The sequence below is a fragment of the Culex pipiens genome, chromosome 2, assembly GCF_016801865.2.
Source record: "Culex pipiens pallens isolate TS chromosome 2, TS_CPP_V2, whole genome shotgun sequence".
Taxonomy (NCBI): Eukaryota; Metazoa; Arthropoda; class Insecta; order Diptera; family Culicidae; genus Culex; species Culex pipiens.
In genome coordinates, this window is record NC_068938.1 from 216,800,988 (window position 1) to 216,823,512 (window position 22,525).

Below are 22,525 nucleotides of genomic sequence, written 5' to 3' on the forward strand. Positions count from 1 at the left end.
TAAAATTTGAACTTTCAATATTTATTTGCAAATGCTACAACGTTTTTACAACACAATTAAAAAAAAAAAATCTATTGTTTTCATATTTTTCCTAATTCCTCATTTCTTCCCACTTTATCAAATTATTTCTTTTATTTTAAGCAAGAACAAATGTAGAGCTGGATGTAGTAGATGAAATAATTCTCATGGGTTCTAGAGCTTTTGCCATGTGCGGTAGCAAAATAGTGTCATTCAGCAATAAACCCCAAAATCTGCCTTACGGTTTGAAAGATTGAGCATGATCATATTAAACTGATTTTTATATTGTGAACCAGTTTCATCTGAAAAATTGATGATTTTTTTTTTCAATTCTGGTACATTTAATTTCAAAAACGAAACCATATACTTCTGATACATGTGGACAGCAGCTGTATCGTCTTCCAAGATTTCGAAATGATTGACAAAAAAAAAAGATAATTGTTCGAACGGTTAATTAATCTTTGTGATTTTCTTACTTTTTTCAGCTTTATACTTTCCAGAAATCCTCTTGCTTAATCATGCTTCACGAGAGTATTATTCATGTTAATTCATAATTTTTGATACGATAATGTATTGTACACTTTTTCTTAAGTGTTACTTACAACATCAATTTCAATTTCCTGCTAGCACAGCGGGAATTCCATTCTGCTCTGTATTGCGTGTCGTTCATGCTCTGTCCTGTGGGCTAGCACATAAATTCACCACATACTATTTTTTTAAATTTAAGATTAATACAGCATTTTCCTACAATTTTTGCCTAATTTGCTAATGATTAATTGGGATGAAATCGTATTTCAATAAATAAACAGGTAGCAGTTATTGATCAGCGCGCCTGACCTTCTAGCATATGTGGCGAGTGTAGCTAATTTAGGTAATCTCAAATACTCAAAACTTTAAAATTCGATATCTCTGGAACGAAACATATTCCTTTCTGTCGATAAGTGATTCTTATGTAAAATTGGACGGGGAATACGATGGTGAGGTCAAATTTAAAAAATAAATAGGGCTGTTTTGAGATACGGCCATTCAAAGTTTTCAATTGCGCAATACAGGTAGAAAAAATATTTTAATCCAAATTTTGATCACGGAAATGGATTCTACGTCCAATTTCCTTCAAAATTGAGTCTAAGACCGACTCTCTAAGATTTGTGGTTCCTGAGTTATCGTCGTTCGAAGATAGGGGTTTTGCTCAAAAATAGCCAAAAAGTCGATTTTTTGGGAGGGTACAAAAATGGAGGGGGTGGTCCGATTTGGATGAAATTCGGGATTTTTACATGTTTTGACAGTCTCAACAGCTCTGCCAAATTTGAGTAGAATCGGAGATGGTAATTTTCAAATTTGCATTTTTTCTTGCACACTTCAGGTGGAATGACCCATATGCAAAGTGAAATGACAGGGTTGAATCCATTTGAAAAAAATCTAAATTCAATTAAAAAAACACAATTTAATCAAATTAAAATATAATCTGTAAAATAGTTTCAACTCCGTTAAATCCTTCGAAGAGTTCGCCCCATGACCACCAAACCTCCTTTTCACAAACCGCGTTGAAAAAGATGAAACTTTTGCCTAAACGAATGTGCAAAACTAGTGGAAAGAAAAAGTTAAAGGCACCCTCCGGGAAAGGTGGTCTGTGGCCCGTCGTTTCGAGAAACAAGTGAATATTTAAACTCGTTCAGGAACTCGGTGCATTTCCTGGTTTTTCCGACGACGGTCGGAAGGGGTGCGGTTATACGACTCTTGGAAAAGTTTGAGAATAATGTACCGCCCAACCTACCCTACTCACCCTTGTGTCGTGACGTCTTCGTCTGGAATCTATGCTCGAGAGCATGTTCTTTGTCTGCAGCACGTCGTCGTCGTCGTCGTCGTCGTCGTCCTGAGGAGAGGTGCAAGTTGCATCTACCGTGAGATTTATATGGAACGGTGTTTCAAAGTTCTTGAAAGTATAAATTTTAAATCAAACAGCAAAAATCTAAGCATTGAAAATAATTATAAAATTTTTCTAATACAAAATTAGTATTTTGTCGACAATTGTTCACATAAAAGGGGGTCTAGAATTAAAATAAAAAGATTCTATGTGGTTTATGGATGGCCCCTATTCCTATGATTATAAAGAAATTAAATGACTTTTTAAGACCAAGTAGTAGTAGTTGTTGTTGTTGTAGGCCCTAATTTGAAATTGTTTTTCGATTTTCATTTTGTTACTAAATAACCTTATGTAATTACAGGCCATGGTTTCATCATTTCAAAAAAAAAGTGAAAAGTACAACTTTTCAGCACCCATTTCTGTAGAAATTTTCAGCATTCATTTTGAAAAGTGTTGCTATTCGATTTTGTTATTTTTGGTACAGAAAAGTAGGCTATTTCGTCATTAAGAATGACACGAAAAGTAAGTAGTTTCACGACGGAATTGCAAAAAATATGTTTTTTTTTAATTTCTTTTTCCTTTCTTAGCCAATTTTAGAAAATATTGTTTTCAAAAAACTTCAAAATTGTAATGGAAATTGAAATCTAATCATCTGTAAACAATTGATAAAACATGTTTGGATTTTTTTTTTCAAAATGTTTGCATTGTTGTGAAATTTCGATGTACAGTACCGCAAAAAGATTTTTCTCGCAAAAAAATTCTTCAATACTTGTTTTTTGTTATTCTATTAGGGGAACTTCAACCCTATGGGTCCTTCTTCAATACTATTGAAAACTAACAATTGTAAAACAACTTTGGTCAGAGTCGAAGGACATAAACTCATAAAAATATTGGCAACGGCCTTACTTGTTACTCTAACTTAAAAATAAATGTGCAAAAAAAATTGGAAAAAAAATAATTTTGTTGAAGCTTTGAATATTTTTTTAGCTTCAAAAAATTGTAAACTTGTAGAGCTACAAAGTATAGTGATGATTCATAAAAGTTCAAGATTTGCCAACATTTTCAAGAGTTGTTATTAATAAATTATAAAAAAAGTAATAGTTTCAAAACTAAATTTTTATGTTAATTCATGCAAAAAGTATCACAAAATAAAAAAAAATCAATCTCACATAAAAAAAATAATACTTAACTCTTATTTTTTTAAAAAGCAATATTTTATGAATTTGTATGACTGTTGTTTGATAAAATCAATCGGACATCTATTACTTCTTCCCCCTTGATTTTATACAATAACGAGATTGTTCGCCTACTGTTTGTTCTAACACTCCACAACCCAACCCCGCCTCTAGGTTGGCTTCGATCTAAAAATTCACCAAAAATCAACCAACCAATTTTGGATCTATGAAAAGCATTGGAAAGAAGAGCTCTTAAAATTATAGATAATTTTTGGGTTGGAAATTTGACTTGTTTTATGTAACTTTGCCAATGTTTAAAAAAAAAGTTAATCTTTTTGACATTTACACATTTTTTTAATTTAAATGAAAAGGGGGTAAAATTAGCCAAAAATATCAGAAACAAACATAAACTAAACAAGATAAATTCAAATAAAAATACTAAAATCAAACAAGAAAGAAATTTAACAAGAGATGTAAAATTTTTCGTGGAACAAAAATAGCTTAAAATTACTTCCTAAACATGGGATAAATTAAAAAATACGAAAAAAATTTGCATTCGTGGGTTGAAGAAATAGCTAATTACACAGTTTTGAATTATTTCTGATCAGTTTGGCAAGTTCTTATCTTTGTAGTGTAATTGTTCAATTACAATATTTTTTTTATTGAATATTAAAAATGTTTTTTTCCTTGCCTCCTCAGTAAAAAAACTTAACATGTTTTGGTATGAGACATATTCTCGAAAAATAGAAAGTAAACAAATCAATCCATAATAGTAGTTTATGCAACAAGTTACAAAAAGAAGATTTTTTCAGCACGGGTTGTAAATTTATCCAACTAGGTTTATCGAGTGCTGAAAAAATCAAGTTTTGCGACAAGTTGCTTACAACATTTTTTGAAATGCCGAAAAACGCTTCTTGAATGGAATTTTGTGTCAAACATTCATGTGTTTATTAAATTCACCGTTCAAAACAAAAAAAAATGAAAAATGTTACCTTTTCAGTGTTGAAAAGTAGAACTTTTCAGCACTTGTACCCTTCAATTTTCCATTCAGTTATTTTTGGTAAGGAAAAGGAGCCGTTTCGTATCTTCAGAAGAAGGACAGGAAAAGTTGACAGTTTCACATCGGAATTGCAAAAATGAGTTTAAAGCTATGCTGGTCGACCTAGTAAGTCATAATACTAATTTGCTATTTTTTCGGAATGAAACATTTTACTCTGATATATTTTCGATTATACTAGGATTTTTTTTGTTAAAAACTAGCAAAAATTTGTAAATAATGAAAAAGTTAAAATTTTCATTTTTTTAAAGTCAAATTGAAATAACTTGTGGAAAACGGTAGCAAATCTCCAACTTGTTCGTTGGTTTTTTTAAACGGCTATAAATAATTTTATTGAGCTTTAATAATGTTTATCTAAAATTACTTTAAATAAAGTAGGTTTTTTTCTAATTTTATGTCAAACTTTCAAAATGTTGAAGAAAAAAGTATCGCAAAATGCTTTATACATTATTGCTGCTATGCTACTACCCAAAATTTGCAATGCAATTGCAATGATTCTATGAAAATATTTTTGAATATGGAAATATTTGTTTTTAGCTAATTCTGAAATTACGTCAATGTTTAAAGAAGTAATTTTGGACTACTTTTGATATTATCTCATAATCATCGTATTTTTTTTTTATTATAAAGAGATTTATGCCCTTGATTTCGGTTTTTTTATTGCGGTTGAACGCAAAATCATGTGAAATACACATGAAAAAAAACATTCAAAAAATTGCAAATGAGAGCCTGTAGGCTGTAGCTTATAAACTATTTTTTTAATTTGATCTCTTGATCACGAAAAATTAACAACAAAATCTTCTGAATTAAAAATAGACAACATAGGATTGTCTTCAATTACGTTAAATTTCAACCCTAATTTCGACCACCGCGTCCGATATGTTGTGCACCGTGTGCAAGTGGCAGCATAATATTGCGCGCACTCCTTTCACGGCACACAACAGCAGCAGTAGTAGTAACTCTTGAGAGTCGAGTGAAGCCGGGGTGCATATTTTACTTCCGTAAACAATGTTGCACTAATTAATGCCCTCCAGCAGCAGCAGCATCTGAGATCTCGTCGTCCTATAGCACTAAAAGCTAGAAGAAGTTGAGATTTATGGGGGTGGGAGGGAGTGGGCGGAGATCCTTTTTCTTCTCACCGTGCAAATGTGCACCCAGATTTGAAGGGTGTGTCGCTAAGGTATGCTTCTAGACTGTTGAATCTTGATTGTTCAGAAATTAACTTCCAACACGAAATCACATGCGTCCATTTTGAAGTTTACTCAAGATTTACTGTGACGTGTAGTCTACAGCATCCAGACAAAGGGTTGACCCCCCTCAACGACGACGACTACTACGATGACGCCACATCAGTGCAGGAGCAACTTTATCTTTATGCAGTTGGCAGCATCATCTCGCACACGCTCTACGGCAGGGGTGCCCAACCTTTTGGCCCTGCGGGCCAGATCTGATTTTTCTGAAGCAGTGGCGGGCCGGAACTAATATTTGATAAAAGTTGAAAAAGTTAACATATTTTTTCATTTTTTATGATTGGGTTCTTTCAAAGTAAATAAATAAAATAACTAGTGTTGCAAATAATATTCATATATCTCGATTTTAAGAATGAAAACCAAAAATAACTTTCAAATGTGTTTAATTGACTTATTTTTTTTGTTTCAACAGTCGTAACAATTTTTCAATGTTTAATTTCCTCAATACTACAATAAAAAAATTGTAGCGATCTTTTTTCGGTATGAATATTTTGCTTTTTAAAGCATTTAAAAAAAATTATCACTGAAAAGTTGTTCTGGAAAAATACATTACTTTTTGCTGACTTATTTATGCAAAAAAACTAGAAAAAAACTTCCATTTGAAGTAAACACAGTTAGAACTGAAAGAAATTGAAATTTAGTGTCTTTTTGTACATTTTTAGACAACAATCCAAGTGTTTTAGTAAATTTCACAATTTTACGAAATAAATAATTTTGTTGATGATTCAATTTTTCAGTTTAAAAATATCAATAAAGAAATTATGAAAATTATATTCAAACATGAAGAATGTTGTTATAATATGTTGAAATTGAAGCTTATTTTGTTTAATTCAGACAATCAATTTATTTATTTTATATTTCATGAACTATTTTGAAAAGCCGTCGCGGGCCGGATGAAATAGCTTCACGGGCCGGATCCGGCCCGCGGGCCGTACGTTGGGCAGGCCTGCTCTACGGGGAAAGGTGCCATGTGTAATGAATGGGATAAACTTTTTCGTCATGCAGAGACACTGCAACTTCAACGGCAACGTCAGTTTATCTCACCCGACTAATCAGAGTCACAGTCAAAAGTTGGACTGAAATGAATATATTTGAACAATGTTGTTGGAGTTGGGCGAAGGTGCTTACTTTGCGACGAGAGGTTTGATAATTCGTCCCAAGTGTCATCGTCTGAGTTGCATCACGTGACGGGTTCGTTTGCTTGGATGTGAATATGGTAAATGATAACTCGTTTAAATTTGGACTTGTTGACAGTTTCTAATTTACTATGTGGTGATGTTCAGAGCTTGTGAAAGGAACAGATTGTAGAAGGAACTTTCTTATGGTTCAGAGTCCATGAGTTTTGACACCTTTATTAGTTTGAAGAAACCACATTCATGATGGATTTTTGCAGCATGCAGATATTTTCATATTAGGATAAATATTGTTTTACCAAATGCATTCCATTTACGTTACGCAACCCTCAAACAGATTTATCTCACCTCATGGGAAACTGCAAGTCATCTCATCATCTCCATTCATACTTACTTGACGGACAGAAAGCCCACTCTCCATGTGCAAATCTTTCACTGCGCAATCTTCCAATTAGGCAGCCCGTCAACCATCATCATCATCTTCCTGTTAATCACCTCTCTCTGATGCTGTGGCTGCTGGGAAAACCGCAAAAATCTCAACATCAAGATCAAGATTGAGTGCACCGCGGCCAAGTTCTCCTTGGGGATTGAGCGAATAAATTAAAAGCAAAAACTTCCCCCTCCCTGAACTGAGACTGCATCTGCACGACCCGAAAAGTCTCCCTTTGAAGTTGATGCGATTAAATTGATATTTCCGTTTTCATGCATCGCCCAAGTAATCTACCGTTGCAGTTGCTTTTGCCGACTGGAGGTTTTTATTTTCTGCGACTTCTTACTGTGGGTCTGGCTTTTATTACTGCGAAACACTTCTCTGAGGAAGGTTTTTTTCTGGAGACTTTTTTTCGCTCCGAAATGAAAGAAGGCTTTTGAGATCCTTGTCCATACCCAAATGGGGCAAACATTCCAATCTGGCCAAGAACTCCGAGACTCTGGGACAGAGAGGTGAAATGGAGAGAAAAAAATGCATTACAATTTCTTTTGATATACACCACTTTGCTTCTGCCGAAGTCTTACCGAGTCGGTCGTCCCTTCTTGCCGTCCCAGAACTCCCAGCCAAACCAGCAACCAACTTTTCATCATCATTATCGTTTTATCGTTTTACCTCTTTTAATTTGCTGCCGATGTTGCGATGGTTGGAGCGCTCCTCCCCTCCCTTTTTGCGAAATGTTGTTGATTGGGATTGGGTGGGCGCAGTGGGGTTAAATTTGGTGCACCCACCGTAGTTAGCTGTGCGCTTACCATGGCAATTTGCGCACTTTAGCTGCTTAGTTGGTGTTCAATATACTTTCACCTCAACTCAGTTTTGATACCTTAACATCTAGAACCGTTTTAGCCCACATGACCACTGATTCCTGCGCGACGACGTTCGTTCCTCTTCTTGACGCGGGGGGAGAACACGCGCATAAAGAGCATTTATATGCTTCACAGGTAACGTTTTAATGAGTAATGTACTTATTTGCCCGCGTTGCCCGCCGCCAGTTCGTTTGCCATCCAGTTGGTGGAGGCTGGCTGGAGAAAAGTTCCTCTGGTATGACCTTTTCGACCAGATTCCAGCCGGTGAGTGTACGGCGAAACGAATTGGGACCCAGAGTAACGTGCGGCATTTAGGAACTATTGATCCGACCAAGTTCATCAGAGCTCATTGGTTAAGGTTCGAGGCTTGATGATGGTGGCTAATTTAGCGGACGGATCAATTTCCGATTTCACTTAGTGGGAACACTTTTAGACGTTGAGATCGGGTTGGTGGAGACTAGAGAAGAGCTGTAATTTAAGTAGTAGGGATGATCGATTCTGACAATATTTATGTAAACATTTTTTATCCTAATTTTATTGTTATTTTTGGTACTTTTTACCTGTTTTGCACTTTTTGTTCTTTTTGTACTTTTTATACTTTTAGTTTTTTTTTCTGTTATACTTTTTGTTCTTTTTGTACTTTTTGTACCTCTTATACCTTTAGTACTTTTTCTTGTTCTTGTTCTTTTTGTTCTTTTTTTTGTACTTTATGTACATTTTGCCTTTTTGCACTTTTTGTTCTTTTTTTGTGCTTTATGTAAATTTTGCCTTTTTGCACTTTTTTTATTTTTGTTTTTTTTTGTATTTTTTGTACTGTTGTACTTCCTTTTTGTATTTTTTGTTCTTTATGTATTTTTTGTAATTTTTGTATTTTTTTGTAATTTTTGTATTTTTTTTTTATTTTTGTAAGGCCGTTGCAAATATTTTTCAAAGTTTAAATAGAAGTCTAATCAACTGAAAACAATCTAAAATGCATTTTTTTGCATTGATAATCATATTTAGCATGTTTGGGCTTGTTTAAAAATGTTTTGAACTTTTATAAAATTACAATGTACAGCACCGCAAAAATTTTATTTTTCGCAAAAAATAACATTTTCGTCAATACTCAGATATTTTGGAAACTTATGATGGCAAAACAATTTCATGAAAATGTTGAAACCATGGCTCGTGATTTCAATTTTAATGCTTTTTTATTTTTTTGCCCCCCCCCCCCCCCCCCCCTGCTCGACTTTGGTCAGCGTCGAGGGACATAAACTTCAAAAAATATTTGCAACGGCCTAATTTTTTTTTTGTAATTTTTGTAATTTTTGTTTTTATTTGTAATTTTTGTAACTTTTGTAATTTTTGTAATTTTTGTAATTTTTGTAATTTTTGTAATTTTTGTAATTTTTGTAATTTTTGTAATTTTTGTAATTTTTTGTAATTTTTGTAATTTTTGTAATTTTTGTAATTTTTGTAATTTTTGTAATTTTTGTAATTTTTGTAATTTTTGTAATTTTTGTAATTTTTGTAATTTTTGTAATTTTTGTAATTTTTGTTATTTTTGTAATTGTTGTAATTTTTGTAATTTTTGTAATTTTTTGTAATTTTTGTAATTTTTGTAATTTTTGTAATTTTTGTAATTTTTGTAATTTTTGTAATTTTTGTAATTTTTTTAATTTTTGTAATTTTTGTAATTTTTGTAATTTTTGTAATTTTTGTAATTTTTGTAATTTTTGTAATTTTTGTAATTTTTGTAATTTTTGTAATTTTTGTAATTTTTGTAATTTTTGTAATTTTTGTAATTTTTGTAATTTTTGTAATTTTTGTAATTTTTGTAATTTTTGTAATTTTTGTAATTTTTGTAATTTTTGTAATTTTTGTAATTATTGTAATTTTTGTAATTTTTGTAATTTTTGTAATCTTTGTAATTTTTGTAATTTTTGTAATTTTTGTAATTTTTGTAATTTTTGTAATTTTTGTAATTTTTGTAATTTTTGTAATTTTTGTAATTTTTGTAATTTTTGTAATTTTTGTAATTTTTGTAATTTTTGTACTTTTTGTACTTTTTGTACTTTTTGTACTTTTTGTACTTTTTGTACTTTTTGTACTTTTTGTACTTTTTGTACTTTTTGTACTTTTTGTACTTTTTGTACTTTTTGTACTTTTTGTACTTTTTGTACTTTTTGTACTTTTTGTACTTTTTGTACTTTTTGTACTTTTTGTACTTTTTGTACTTTTTGTACTTTTTGTACTTTTTGTACTTTTTGTACTTTTTGTACTTTTTGTACTTTTTGTACTTTTTGTACTTTTTGTACTTTTTGTACTTTTTGTACTTTTTGTACTTTTTGTACTTTTTGTACTTTTTGTACTTTTTGTACTTTTTGTACTTTTTGTACTTTTTGTACTTTTTGTACTTTTTGTACTTTTTGTACTTTTTGTACTTTTTGTACTTTTTGTACTTTTTGTACTTTTTGTACTTTTTGTACTTTTTGTACTTTTTGTACTTTTTGTACTTTTTGTACTTTTTGTACTTTTTGTACTTTTTGTACTTTTTGTACTTTTTGTACTTTTTGTACTTTTTGTACTTTTTGTACTTTTTGTACTTTTTGTACTTTTTGTACTTTTTGTACTTTTTGTACTTTTTGTACTTTTTGTACTTTTTGTACTTTTTGTACTTTTTGTACTTTTTGTACTTTTTGTACTTTTTGTACTTTTTGTACTTTTTTGTACTTTTTTTGTACTTTCTGTACTGTTTGTACTTTTGTGTTTTTTGCACTTATCTTATTTTTTGTTTTATTTGACTTTTTGTATTTTTGTTTCAGATGTTTTAAACATTGTTTTTGTCCTTTTTTACTTTCTGTTTTTTTATTTTGTACTTTTCGTTCTTTTTGTACTTTTTGTTTTTTTTTTACTTTTTGTTTTTTTTGTACTTTTTGTGCCTACATTTCGTTTTTTTGTGCTTTTTATAATTTTTGTATTTTTGTTTCAGGTGTTTTAAACATTGTTTCGTATTTTTTTTGGATAAATCGTAAACTATCTTTGTATAATTTGACATCCCTACCATAGTACCTTTCTACGGAACCGGTCAACGAAGAAGCTTCGACTCCTCGCAAGGGGGCGTATCCCTCACTATAGGAGTCCGTGTTTTTCGATTTCGTGATTGCTGGAAATGGGTTAATTACATACGTGTGTGTGGCTTAACAGAAGAAACACACGAACCACCTCGTGCCACCAACTACTTAGCGTTACTGGAAGAGGTAGTGAGGGTTGGATAAAAAAGAGTTTGTTAAACTATCTTCTTTAAAAAAAACTTTGTGCTCATAAAAAATACAAGGAACGTCGAAGAAATGCGTCACTAGTACGTGATTTGATCGAATAACGAAGATAATAATAATTGCACGGATCAGCACAAAGTTAGCGCCTCCTACAAGTTTTCCGTTAAGCTGCGAACCGGCGTTCCGTAAAAACGAAGGATCAACAAAGACAAATGACTGCGCCTTTTTCCTCTTCCAAGATGGTCGAGTCAGAGGGCCTTTTGTTTCGTCCCACTCTGGGAATCTTTTACGACAATTAGTACGGAGCCGGTTTGCGAACTTATTCTCAAAAGGATTCCATTGTTCGACGACGAAAACATCTTGATAAAACGCGAAATTCAACCTGGTAGACTACCCCTGTTTTCACTGCCAAAATCACACAAAAGCCATCACCTCCAAACAAAAGTCACACCTTCAATGCTCACTATCTCCTGAAAGAACGCCGAAAAAAGTTAACCCCTAAAGAGTGGAGGATTAAGAGTGGTTCGTGTAACTCTTGTTTCGAGCCAGAAAACAACTGTCTGATGAATCTTCTTTTTTGCTGCAGCATCGTTAGGGACGAACCAACAGGCTAATTACGGACCCTCGTCTCGTCCGCAGTCTGCAGAACAGGAAAAATCACTCCAACAGTGATAAAGTATCAATAAAGCTGAGAAAAATGTGTCTGTCCCTTTCTCTGAACACACGAATTTCCGATTTTGAGAAAATAACTTTGAAAATCATACTTTTCTAACAGAAATTTTTCCAACTTAAATCTAACACCAACATCCAATTGTCTGTGGTGTGCATCCTTTGGCTCCACAACCGACCGGAATTCCGGGTTGGCAGTGTTGTTAGTGATGGTACTTGAACTTCGGAAACCATGGCCAGGGCATGGTAATTGTCGGGTAAATGACCAATTAATATTTGTTGGTGGTGGGAAAAGTTGTGATTTATCTTTTCCGGTTGGGCGTGCGCCCCTTTTGGAAACATTCCACCCACGACGCGTGGATTGGAAGACGAACTTTTTGGGGAGCTTCTGAAAAGGGGGAGCTTTTTGTGTGTGTGTGCTTTTTCCGAGACTGGTTGTTCTGGATTTATGTGAGTGTGTGTGTGTGGTGGATGGGGAAGGATTTTCCGTTCCAGGGTGCTAATTAGGGATAATGAACTCTGGAAAGGGCCTGGCCGTGCGTTCCTGCAGGGGTAAAGGGTCACTTGGAAATCGGTGAGAAATGGCAACACATTAATAATGGAGCTGTTTTTGTTTGGGGATGACTGAGAGCGGGGTCTATAACACAATGTTACTAATAACTTATTTTGGAAAGTTTGGACTTAGTTAATCAGTTGCACCTTGTGCCGTTTCAACCCTTTTCAATGGGAGTAATATTTTCCTTTTTTATATCACATATTTTATAAACTTTTGCTTTGTTTATGCTTTGTTTGATGGCGGCCAAAATGGCGGATATGAAATATTGAGAAAAAAAAATGATAAGCAGTCAACCATTCAAATTTGACTAAAATGGGGTCGCAGAACTCGAACTTGAAGTAAAAAATTTAAAATAAAAATATAAATTTTTTGTTCATAATCTGAAGTTCTCGATAAAAAAACTTCAGATAATCGAGTTTGAACTGTACTAATTATTTTGACAATTTTTGTTCCCCTCCTGTCAATGTTTTCTCAGTCAGGGAGCAGAATTAATCAATTATTTTCGAACACAATTATTTCATCGATATACTTCAGAAATTGATAATAAATTGATAAGAATACAATTTGCTCCAATATGCCAATTATATGGAAATCGCTGTCGTTTATAATAAGGATATTATAAAATTAAATACAAACATTTAATAAATAGATTTTTTTTAAATAAACCAAATAAAAAAGCTAAGAGGAATTACATTTAAAAAAAACAAATTTCACGGAAATTTCACTGAACGTAAAAAATTCTAAAACAACCAAGGAAAGGTTTTGTTAAAATTACAGAAACTTCTTTTTCAATAAACTATAAATTTTCTTCACCAATTTTTAACGTGACACTAAAGGATTTTTTTCTTAATTTATTTGCTCTTTTTAGTCACGTAAAATTGTTCTGAAAATTAAATTATTTAATGGTAACATAATTGAAAATAAATGAAGGACATGTGCATTCTCATTTATCGAATACACAGTAAAAAAACATCTGGAAATTACTACATCTTTTATTCAGAAAAAAATTGTAATTTTCCCTCAACAAATAAGAAAAAAATACCAATGTTGTGTTGTAATGCTATTCTTTGTCAGTCTAAATTGAGGTAATATTACATCATAAAAGATGTAATTTCTAATTTTCTTCTTTCAAAATTTACTCATTTTATTACTGTCCAGTTTTTTTTTTTTTATATTCAACTAACATCGCTATAAAAAAAAAAAAAAAAATCAAAAGTTTTCGTCTTTTGAAAACTTCCAAAATAATATAATCTGTTATGAAAACTTCAATACTTTATTCTAGATCCAATCAGAAATCAAAAATGATATTGTCGAAAACATTTTTTAAGAAAATTCATTCATGGCACCTTAAAATAAATGGAAGACAAATTTCAGAGTTTTTTTTAAAGGACCAATAAACTATTGTCTTTCATATGTTTATAGGACTTAATTATAAAAACTCTAGAATTGTTCTTGCATGGAATGAAAGTATGATATAATTTAGGATTTTTTTAAAAGAAAAGCTTATAAATTATTTTATTTTGTTATTTGTTAGCATATCAACACTTGAGTTTGAAAAAAATATATAATTATATATAATTATAGATTTTTCACTACCTCTAAGAGACAAAGTGAACACCATTCAAAAGAAGGTAAGTTTTCTCAAAACAATAAAGAGGGGAAATTCTCGTATGTTAGGCAGGTTAAGCACTAGCTCCATCCAATTTGCTGATTTTCACTATTTAAACAACTAATTTTGCCAAACTTTTGATAGAAAGCAAGCAGCTCACTTCTTTTTGAGCTATTTATCACTCAATGTCAAAGTGCTGATATGGCAACTTTAGAGGCACGCTGGAATTAGATGCTGTTCTCCTACTCAAAGTTACTGTGGGAATCAAATCTGGGAAAATTCGAGCCATACAAGTATTCTCAACTCGCTTCAATTTTGAGAAAAAAAAAACAATTTCATTCACTCATAATAACATCCATTCGAAGCTATGATTTATACTCCAAAACGTTAAAAAAATAATTATTGCTTTGCTTGGAAACCAATCAGTTGAAATTGGCTTTACGGAAATTAAATTAAAACAGGAAAACATAAAGTATATCAAAAGCCAATTAAAAGCTAATAACTTCTTTCCTTTTAATGCAATTGACCTCTCTCAACAAACTTCCCATTAAATTATATCCCATCACTTTAATTTATAAGTTTCTGCAGTTTCCAACCTACTTTATCACCACCACCACCACACCTACATCCTTCACTATAGATTATTTTCCATCACCGGAGAAACAATAACGAAGAAGGACAGGAAACAATAAAACCCAATACCATCCAAGAAGCTTAGTCACCCAACTTGCCATAAAACATGTGTGTGTGTGTGTGTTTTTTTCTTGTTCCATGTCCAAGTCGATCGCAGTAGCTTTTCCATTCGTAGGTATAGCTGCAAGCCATCCAAAGGCTACTCGATGCGAGCTGCTGTCATCCTTGGCTGCCGGCAGCTTCCTTTGGACAGGACAGGAAGTTGAGAAACTCCCAGCGGGGAAAAGGACATAAATATTTTCCAACACACACACACACTTTTTAAAAATATATACACAATAAATGGTTGCAGTTGAACGTTTCGTCCTGACCAGCTTTCAGGACGGACGACTACGTGTGGGAAAACTCGGGAAGGAAAACTTTTCCCACCCTCCCCCACTCACCAATTGACGCGCAAGCGAGCTTTTCCTTTTTTTTTTTCGTCTTTCCGTTTTCCGTTTTGCCACTTCTAAGTCGGTTTTGCTATAATTGGATATCGGCTGAGAGTTATCGACGACGGCGTTTCGGAGAGCAGGGGGAAATTGCTTCGAACTTGTTCGCGACTGGGAAATGGCACAAAAGTTTTTCCCTTGAGCGCAAGAGGGGCGACGCTGGGAGACGGAATGAACTAAGGAGGCCGTGAATTGTTTAAGGGGAGGGGGTGAGGGAACACTGATGAGGGCTAAAACGTGCGCGAAAAAGTCAAGGCACACTTGAGTAGGGGAGGCTTTGCGGGGGAAAAATATGTTTGAGGAGTTTGGGAAGAGTTTGTGAAGTGCTACTCTGCTGCCACGAGTTTTGTTGAGTGGGGGAGGAAAGGTGGAGTAGGTTGTGAAAAGTGTTGCTAATTTTATTAAGAAAAGACTTTTAAATATTAAAAAAAAAACATTAAGAAAAAAAATTAAAAACTAAGCTGTAATTCAATACCAAAATATCAAAATATCGCTAAAATTTACTTCAAACGATTTTGAAAGAATTGTAAAATTATCAAACTCCACAGGTTGGCAACCCTGCTTCCACCGGTAACCATATTCGAAAAACGATAAACACGTGAGATTTCATCGGCGGCGGTACCATGTACGGGGAGGCCCGCCAGTCACAGTGGCAAGTCATAAAAAGTTATGGCACCTTCGCGTTAAGAATCTGTTACAGGAACGGGAAGCAAGCAAGTGTTGCGGTGGGACAGATTTAAGCAGTCCTCGTCTCTTTCCTCCACTTTCTCTCTCTTGGGTGATAAAAATATGGGAAGGACGTGTAATGAGATAAAATGAAATTTTATTCAATTGATGGTCAATACGTTTTTATTAGCTTAGAAGTTGAGCTTTTCTTTGGCTTTTTTTGTATGAGAGGAGGGGAGGGCAAACTTTCTTTCATCGAACGAGAAAGTTTTTGATATAATCATCACCATCATCGTTGGGAAATAGAAGTGTGTGTGGACCGTTAATAGACCAAAAAAGGGGAGAAGGGACGAGATGGGTTCAAAATGATAACGGTGCCAATTGGCAGTTAGAGCTTTAGCAATCAAAGAAAATTATGGGAAAATTTGAGCAGAACTTTCAGTGACCATGTTTTTGCCAGAAACTTTCTGCTCGATGATGATCAATACCCCTCCGTCTAACAATGTGTGTGTCCTTTTCTCTCTATTTGCAGGAACGTCCTCGCCGGTGGTCCAACTGGTGAAGCATGACTCGGAAAAGGGCGGTTCGGTTGTGCTGAAATGTCACGGTGGAAATGGCAGCAGCAATGACGAGGAAACTCGCATCGAGTGGTTCAGGTGAGTGTTATTTTTTTTCAATCATTCTTTTTTTTTCGAGTATGTGACGATGTTTGAGGTAGATCGATTCATTAAAAAGCAAAGGAAATAGACTGCAAACACAGAACGAGCTATCGAGGTATGATGATGATGTGACAGGAAAACGGAAATGCAATTGCATTTTTGTTCCATTTGGTATTCTTGCAATGTCTCGTTTGGCGACCATAAATGGAATTGTTTGTGGACGTTGAGCAGTTCTCAAAGTTTTTGTCTTTTTTAGGGGAAATTGTTTGTTTGCCCATAAAAAATTTATCTCCTTTTTTGTTCACTGCTACGGATATTGACATCAATCGTATTACTTAAAGTAGGATACTATGATTGTTTGCAGTAGGTTTTTAAGTCCTTTACAAAAAAGGTCAAATATATAAAAAAGGCAAAAGGATAAACAATAACTTTGAGAGCGATTCTAATAATTAAAAGTCCAGATTCAAAGAAAAATTCGTCTAATCCGATCCAACTCTAAGAAATACTTCACAGAAAATTGTATGATTTATGACTTGAAACTTGATTAAAACAATGATTTAAACAATTTTTTTTTGGCTTAAAATACTAAATTATCACGACATTTTTTTTATGTTAGTCTTGATTTAAAATAAATTAACGATCTCTTTTCGAGAAGTTCAAATAATTCCACGCGGGTAATTTATTTATTGTCATTGAAAAAAACGTAATTTTCCTTAATTTTTGTAATGCAATGTTTCTCCAATAATATATTGGGTAATTCTAAGGTGTAACTTTTGTCCCTGATCACGAATCCGAGGTCCGTTTTTTGATATCTCGTGACGGAGGGGCGGTACGACCCCTTCCATTTTTGAACATGCGAAAAAAGAGGTGTTTTTCAATAATTTTATGTAAAATTAGACGCCCGATTTGATGGCGTACTCAGAATTCCGAAAAAACGTATTTTTCATCGAAAAAAACACTAAAAAAGTTTTAAAAATTCTCCCAGTTTCCGTTACTCGACTGTAAAAAAATTTGGAACCTGTAATTTTATGGGAAATTTAATGTACTTTTCGAATCTACATTGACCCAGAAAGGTCATTTTTTCATTTAGAACAAAATCTTTCATTTCAAAATTTCGTGTTTTTTTTAACTTTGCAGGGTTATTATTTAGAGTGTAACAATGTTCTACAAATTTGTAGAACATACAATTACAACAATTTTGATATATAGACATAAGGGGTTTGGTTATAAACATCACGAGTTATCGCGATTTCACGAAAAAAAGTTTTGAAAATGTTACTTTTTGCGTTTCTCTTTGTTTCGTCGTCCGTGTCTGTTGCGGGTGACCATGAACGGCCATGATCGATGACGACCAACTTTTTCAAAACTTTTTTTCGTAAAATCGCGATAACTCGTGATGTTTATAAGCAAACCCCTTTTGTCTATATATCAACATTTTTGTATTTGTCTGCTCTACAACTTTGTAGATCATTGTTACACTCTAAAAAATAACCCTGCAAAGTTAGAAAAAACACGAAATTTTAAAATGAAAATTTTTGTTCTAAATGAAAAAATGACCCATCTGGTTCAATGTAGATTCGAAAAGTACATTAAACTTCCCATAAAATGACATGTTCCAAAATTTTTTACAGTCGAGTAATGGAAAATGGGAGAATTTTTAAAACTTTTTTAGTGTTTTTTTCGATGAAAAATACGTTTTTTCGGAATTCTGAGTACGCCATCAAATCGGGCGTCTAATTTTACATAAAAGTCCCTTTGACACCAAAATTCTATCTCATCACCGTTTCAGGCTGCAAATTATTGAAAAACACCACTTTTTTCGCATGTTCAAAAATGGAAGGGGTCGTACCGCCCCTCCGTCACGAGATATCAAAAAATGGACCTCGGATTCGTGATCAGGGACAAAAGTTACCTCTTAGGACATAGTTTCACGCAAATCGAAGAGGGGTCGGGGCAACTGCTGTGTGAGTTGGCGGAGAATTACCCATATTAGTTTTTGCAATATTTTTTGAAAATAGGCGAAATTTTTAACAAAACTAAGTATTTTCGAAAAATATACTGAAAAAATATTTATTAGTATTGAATTAAATGATTTTTCTTATTTCAGCATCATGTATCATATGATCAAGATTTGTTCTCACATATCAAAATTATTAATATTTTGCTTCTGAAAATACTCAAAATTTTCAAAAAATCACGTATTCTTGAGAAAGTATTTCAATTTTATGTTTTCACCATGTGGGTATAACATTTTGAATGATTTTTTAACACTTAAGATTTTGACAAAGCTACGTATTTTCGAAAAATACAGAAAATCAAGGCTAGGAAATTTTAATACATTTTGAAAGTAATAATTATTTTTGAATACTCAAAATTTTCACAAAAATTACGTGTTTTCTAAAAAACACTCCAAATTTTAGTTTTTAACAATATGAATTTGTTGCAATATGGGTATCAAATGATTGGGAATTTTTCATACATTTTAAAAGTAATAAAACATTTTTTTCTGACAATTCTCAAAATTTTCACAAAATAACGTATTTTTGAGGAAGAACTCATTTTTTTTCAATGATCTGGAATTTTCGATACATTTTCAGAGCAATCATACTTTTTTGAAAACACGTAAGATTTTAAGTAAGATTTTTTTTCGAATACAGTCCAGGCTCGATTATCTGAAGTTCGGTTATCCGAAGGTTTGTATGGGACTTCGGATAATTGAATTACAAAAAAATATCTTTCGTATTTTTTTTTTTAACTTTTAACATCAATTTCGAACTCTGCGACACCATTTTAGTCAAATTTGAATGGTTGATTGCCTACTAAATTGGAAAATGCATTTTTTCAATATTTCAGCACCGCCATTTTGCCTCGATTTGAAATTTGACCAAGGCCTTCGAATAATCGAGTGTGGACTGTAATACTATTTATTTTATAATAGGGTTATTAAATTATTGATTAAATGTGTGTGTGCGTGCAACCAACCAAACGGGACCACGCGGCCGTTTCTTACAAATTGAGTTGTTTCCATGTATTTTTAGATCTACATTATATACATGCAAATAACTCGCATAGGCATTTGGAAGGTGTTAGTTCTGCCGAGCTTCGGTGACTAATTTCTACGCTGGCTAGCCGAGCGCGAGGTACTTCAGCTTTATCGACAAGCCCCGCCCTGAAGAACGTTTGCACCAATCGGGTTCAAACGTTATTTAGAACTTCCGAACCCAAATGGACAAGGACCCAGCGCGTATATAGTTGATAGTAACAGTATTCCTACTAATTCCAGTTATAGCTCACCAAGTCGCGATGGCCTAGTGGTTAGCATTTTTGCTTGCCAATCCAAAGGACGGGGGATCGAACCCCGACTCGAGCGACTTTGATTTTTTGTTCATGTTCAGAGTTTCAAGATTTATATTTACTATACTTTCTCGTTGGGAGCAGATTGGAAAGCTTACAGTCAGCCACGGCCGCTCCGTTATTAAATTATTGATTAAATATTTCCAAAATGAATTGAAAGGAAATAATAATACAATTTTTGAAAAATACTCAAAATTTCAGTTTATTTTTTTCGAAAATACGAAGCTTTGTGAAAATTTTGAGTACGTTAAATAAAAAAATGTATTAAATCCAGATCATTTCGAAAAAAATCTTTTTGTTTAGGACTTTCTCAAAAATATGCAGTCTATTTTTTCAAAAAAATATAAAAAATAGTGTTATTACTGTATGAATTATGTATGAAAAATTCCAGATCATTTGATACCCATATTCCAAATAAGTATTTGTTTTAGTTATTTTTTTCAAAAATATGTAGTTTAGTGAAATTTTGGGTATTTTTAAAAAGTGGTATTGGTATTATTATTTCAGCAATGTTTGAACATTTTATGAAAATTTCCCGATCATTTGATACCAATATTGATGTAAATAAAATTTTCGTTTCTGGATTATATTCAAATAAATGTTATTAATTTGATAAAATGTTTCTTATTTAACTGAAGATTTCATTCTCAGGATCCGGGGTTTTTTACTTCAGAATATTTGTTAAAATATGCCTTTTAAAAAATTGAACATGTGATTCCTAATTTACAGCCTATTAATAAATTATGTAAAATAAGTAGATATTTGTGTTTTGTTTTTTTTTCAGGTCATTCAGTGAAATTATTTTGGAATGGGTTTCAAATTGTTTTGTTTGGATTGGTTTTGCTCTTTTATAATGTAAAAATACATATATTTTTTTATTATAAAACAAAACATCTTTAAATGAGGTCAAAACTTAAAGTCAAAGGATAACCTTAATTCAACACGGTTCGTTAGCGTGTCCTCTCCTGCGACCAGGACCGGAACCAGACCGATTAAAAATCTCATTACGTCGTCATGTTTTCGCGCGTTCTCTCTCTCTTTTCTCTAAACCTGTTAACCGCGCTCTAAACCAAACAAAAAAGAGCCGCTTTAGAAAAACAGCACACAAAAAGATATTACGTCCCTGTGGATGAAGGCACCCACCACAAAGAGGGGGGAGGTTTGGGGGGATAAAGTCATTAAATTTTAATCCTTGCCCGTCATCGTCATCGTACCAATTATTTTTTTTCGCCCAGATATACTTGAAAATCTGTGTTTTCTTTCCTGTCTGGATCTAATTTTTTGACTCTCGGTAATGTCGAAGGTATTTTAAAATTAAATTTTCAGCGTGTTTGAGTCAACTTGGAATCTGAAACTCTGAACAAAAATTTGCTCTGAAAACAAAGGAAAAAGTCAGATAATATTTTCTGCTTAATCGACTAGCTCTGGAACAAAAAGAAAAAAAAAACTACATTGATTCATTGCAAGCCATAAAGCTGCCCGACGTGACCAACGCCTTTTTTTCGTGGGAAATTTATATTCATAACCGAAAAGTTCGTACACTGCACTCGACCCGCTCCGACCTCGTACCTCCGAACGGGGAAGATCCTTTCGAGTGGCCACTCTAGGACATGGAAACGACGACGACGACGTCAGGAGATGCTGCCGGTCCACGTCTTTTCTCGTTTCGTCATCGTCATCAGTATGCCAGACGCAGAGCTTGAGAAGAAAGGATAAATGGTGGGAGCTTTCTAAAAGGGATTAGAAAGCAATATTTTAGATTTTGATAATGTTTAGTAAATTTTTTAAACCTTGAAATTCAGTGAAATTACACCGTTGAATTTAAAATTCTTTTCTTCCAAGAAATAAGACATATTGACCATCTCACCTCTTTAATAGAGCTTTGTCTCACCAGAACTTCCCAACCACCCACTAAATGCGCCTTTCTTTCTTCTATTTCCTGCTCTACACATGCACAGAAACAACGAGCGACTCTCCAAATCGGCGCATATCGATTTTCAGCGTCGGAAGCTGCACATAAAAAATGCAACAGCCAAGGATAATGGCGTCTACAGCTGCCGGCTGGTGCACCACCACCACCGAGAGTCGGAGCTGGAGCTGCAGCCGGAACCGGTCCCGAGTGTCAAAAACTACCGGCTCAAGTTGAAGGGCAACAACGCGGCCAATGCTATGGTCATGGCCGCCGCCACCAGCGCCGGGGCTGGGCTCGTTACGAATGGTAAGTTTTGCTTGGAAGGGTAAGGAATAATTGGTTATGCTGGGATTTTGGGGGGTTTAATGTGGGATTTGGGATAAACTGCAACATCGTTACCGCGCCATTTTCTACAACGTTTAGTCATAACGAAAAAAAAATCCCATACCTGATCAGCTTGAAAAAAAAAATATCGCTGTCATAAGTATCAAATCTGTTTAGATCTCAGCTGTGATATTGCAGAAACCAACGGTCATGGCATCTGCTATTTGTTAATTTTAAAAAAATCGAAATTCAAAAAAAAAAATTCAAAAATCAAACCTTTATATTTCTGAGATCTTTTTGGCATTATTTCAGTTCAAAATTGCAAATACGAATACCGTTTTTGAGGGTGAGATTGGGTCAAAGTGATTTTGACGGTTTTTGCCTTTTTTCAGATTTCATCGATGTATCTTAATTCTCTTTGAAGGGTTGTTTTGGGGACATTTTGAAGAAAATTAAGTCGCGAAAAATCAACTTAATTAAATATTTTTTTGTAGTGGCTCGAAAAGAACTTAAATGTTTGGAAAACAACACTTTCAAAATTGTAGCATGTCAATACGATTCCCTTAAGTTAAGGGTGGTGCAAAGTCTGATACCGGATTTATGAA

General features: G+C 33.4%; 1 protein-coding gene across 1 annotated transcript in view; it reads left to right on the forward strand.

The window, feature by feature from the left end:
- Positions 1 to 22,525, forward strand: part of LOC120425101 (tyrosine-protein kinase-like otk) — a 108,692-nt gene that overhangs the window by 74,433 nt on the left and 11,734 nt on the right. The window contains exons 4-5 of the mRNA XM_039589496.2: positions 16,204 to 16,327; positions 21,643 to 21,902. Coding sequence (XP_039445430.1) covers positions 16,204 to 16,327; positions 21,643 to 21,902 — 384 coding nt within the window. The remainder of the gene's footprint in view (positions 1 to 16,203; positions 16,328 to 21,642; positions 21,903 to 22,525) is intronic.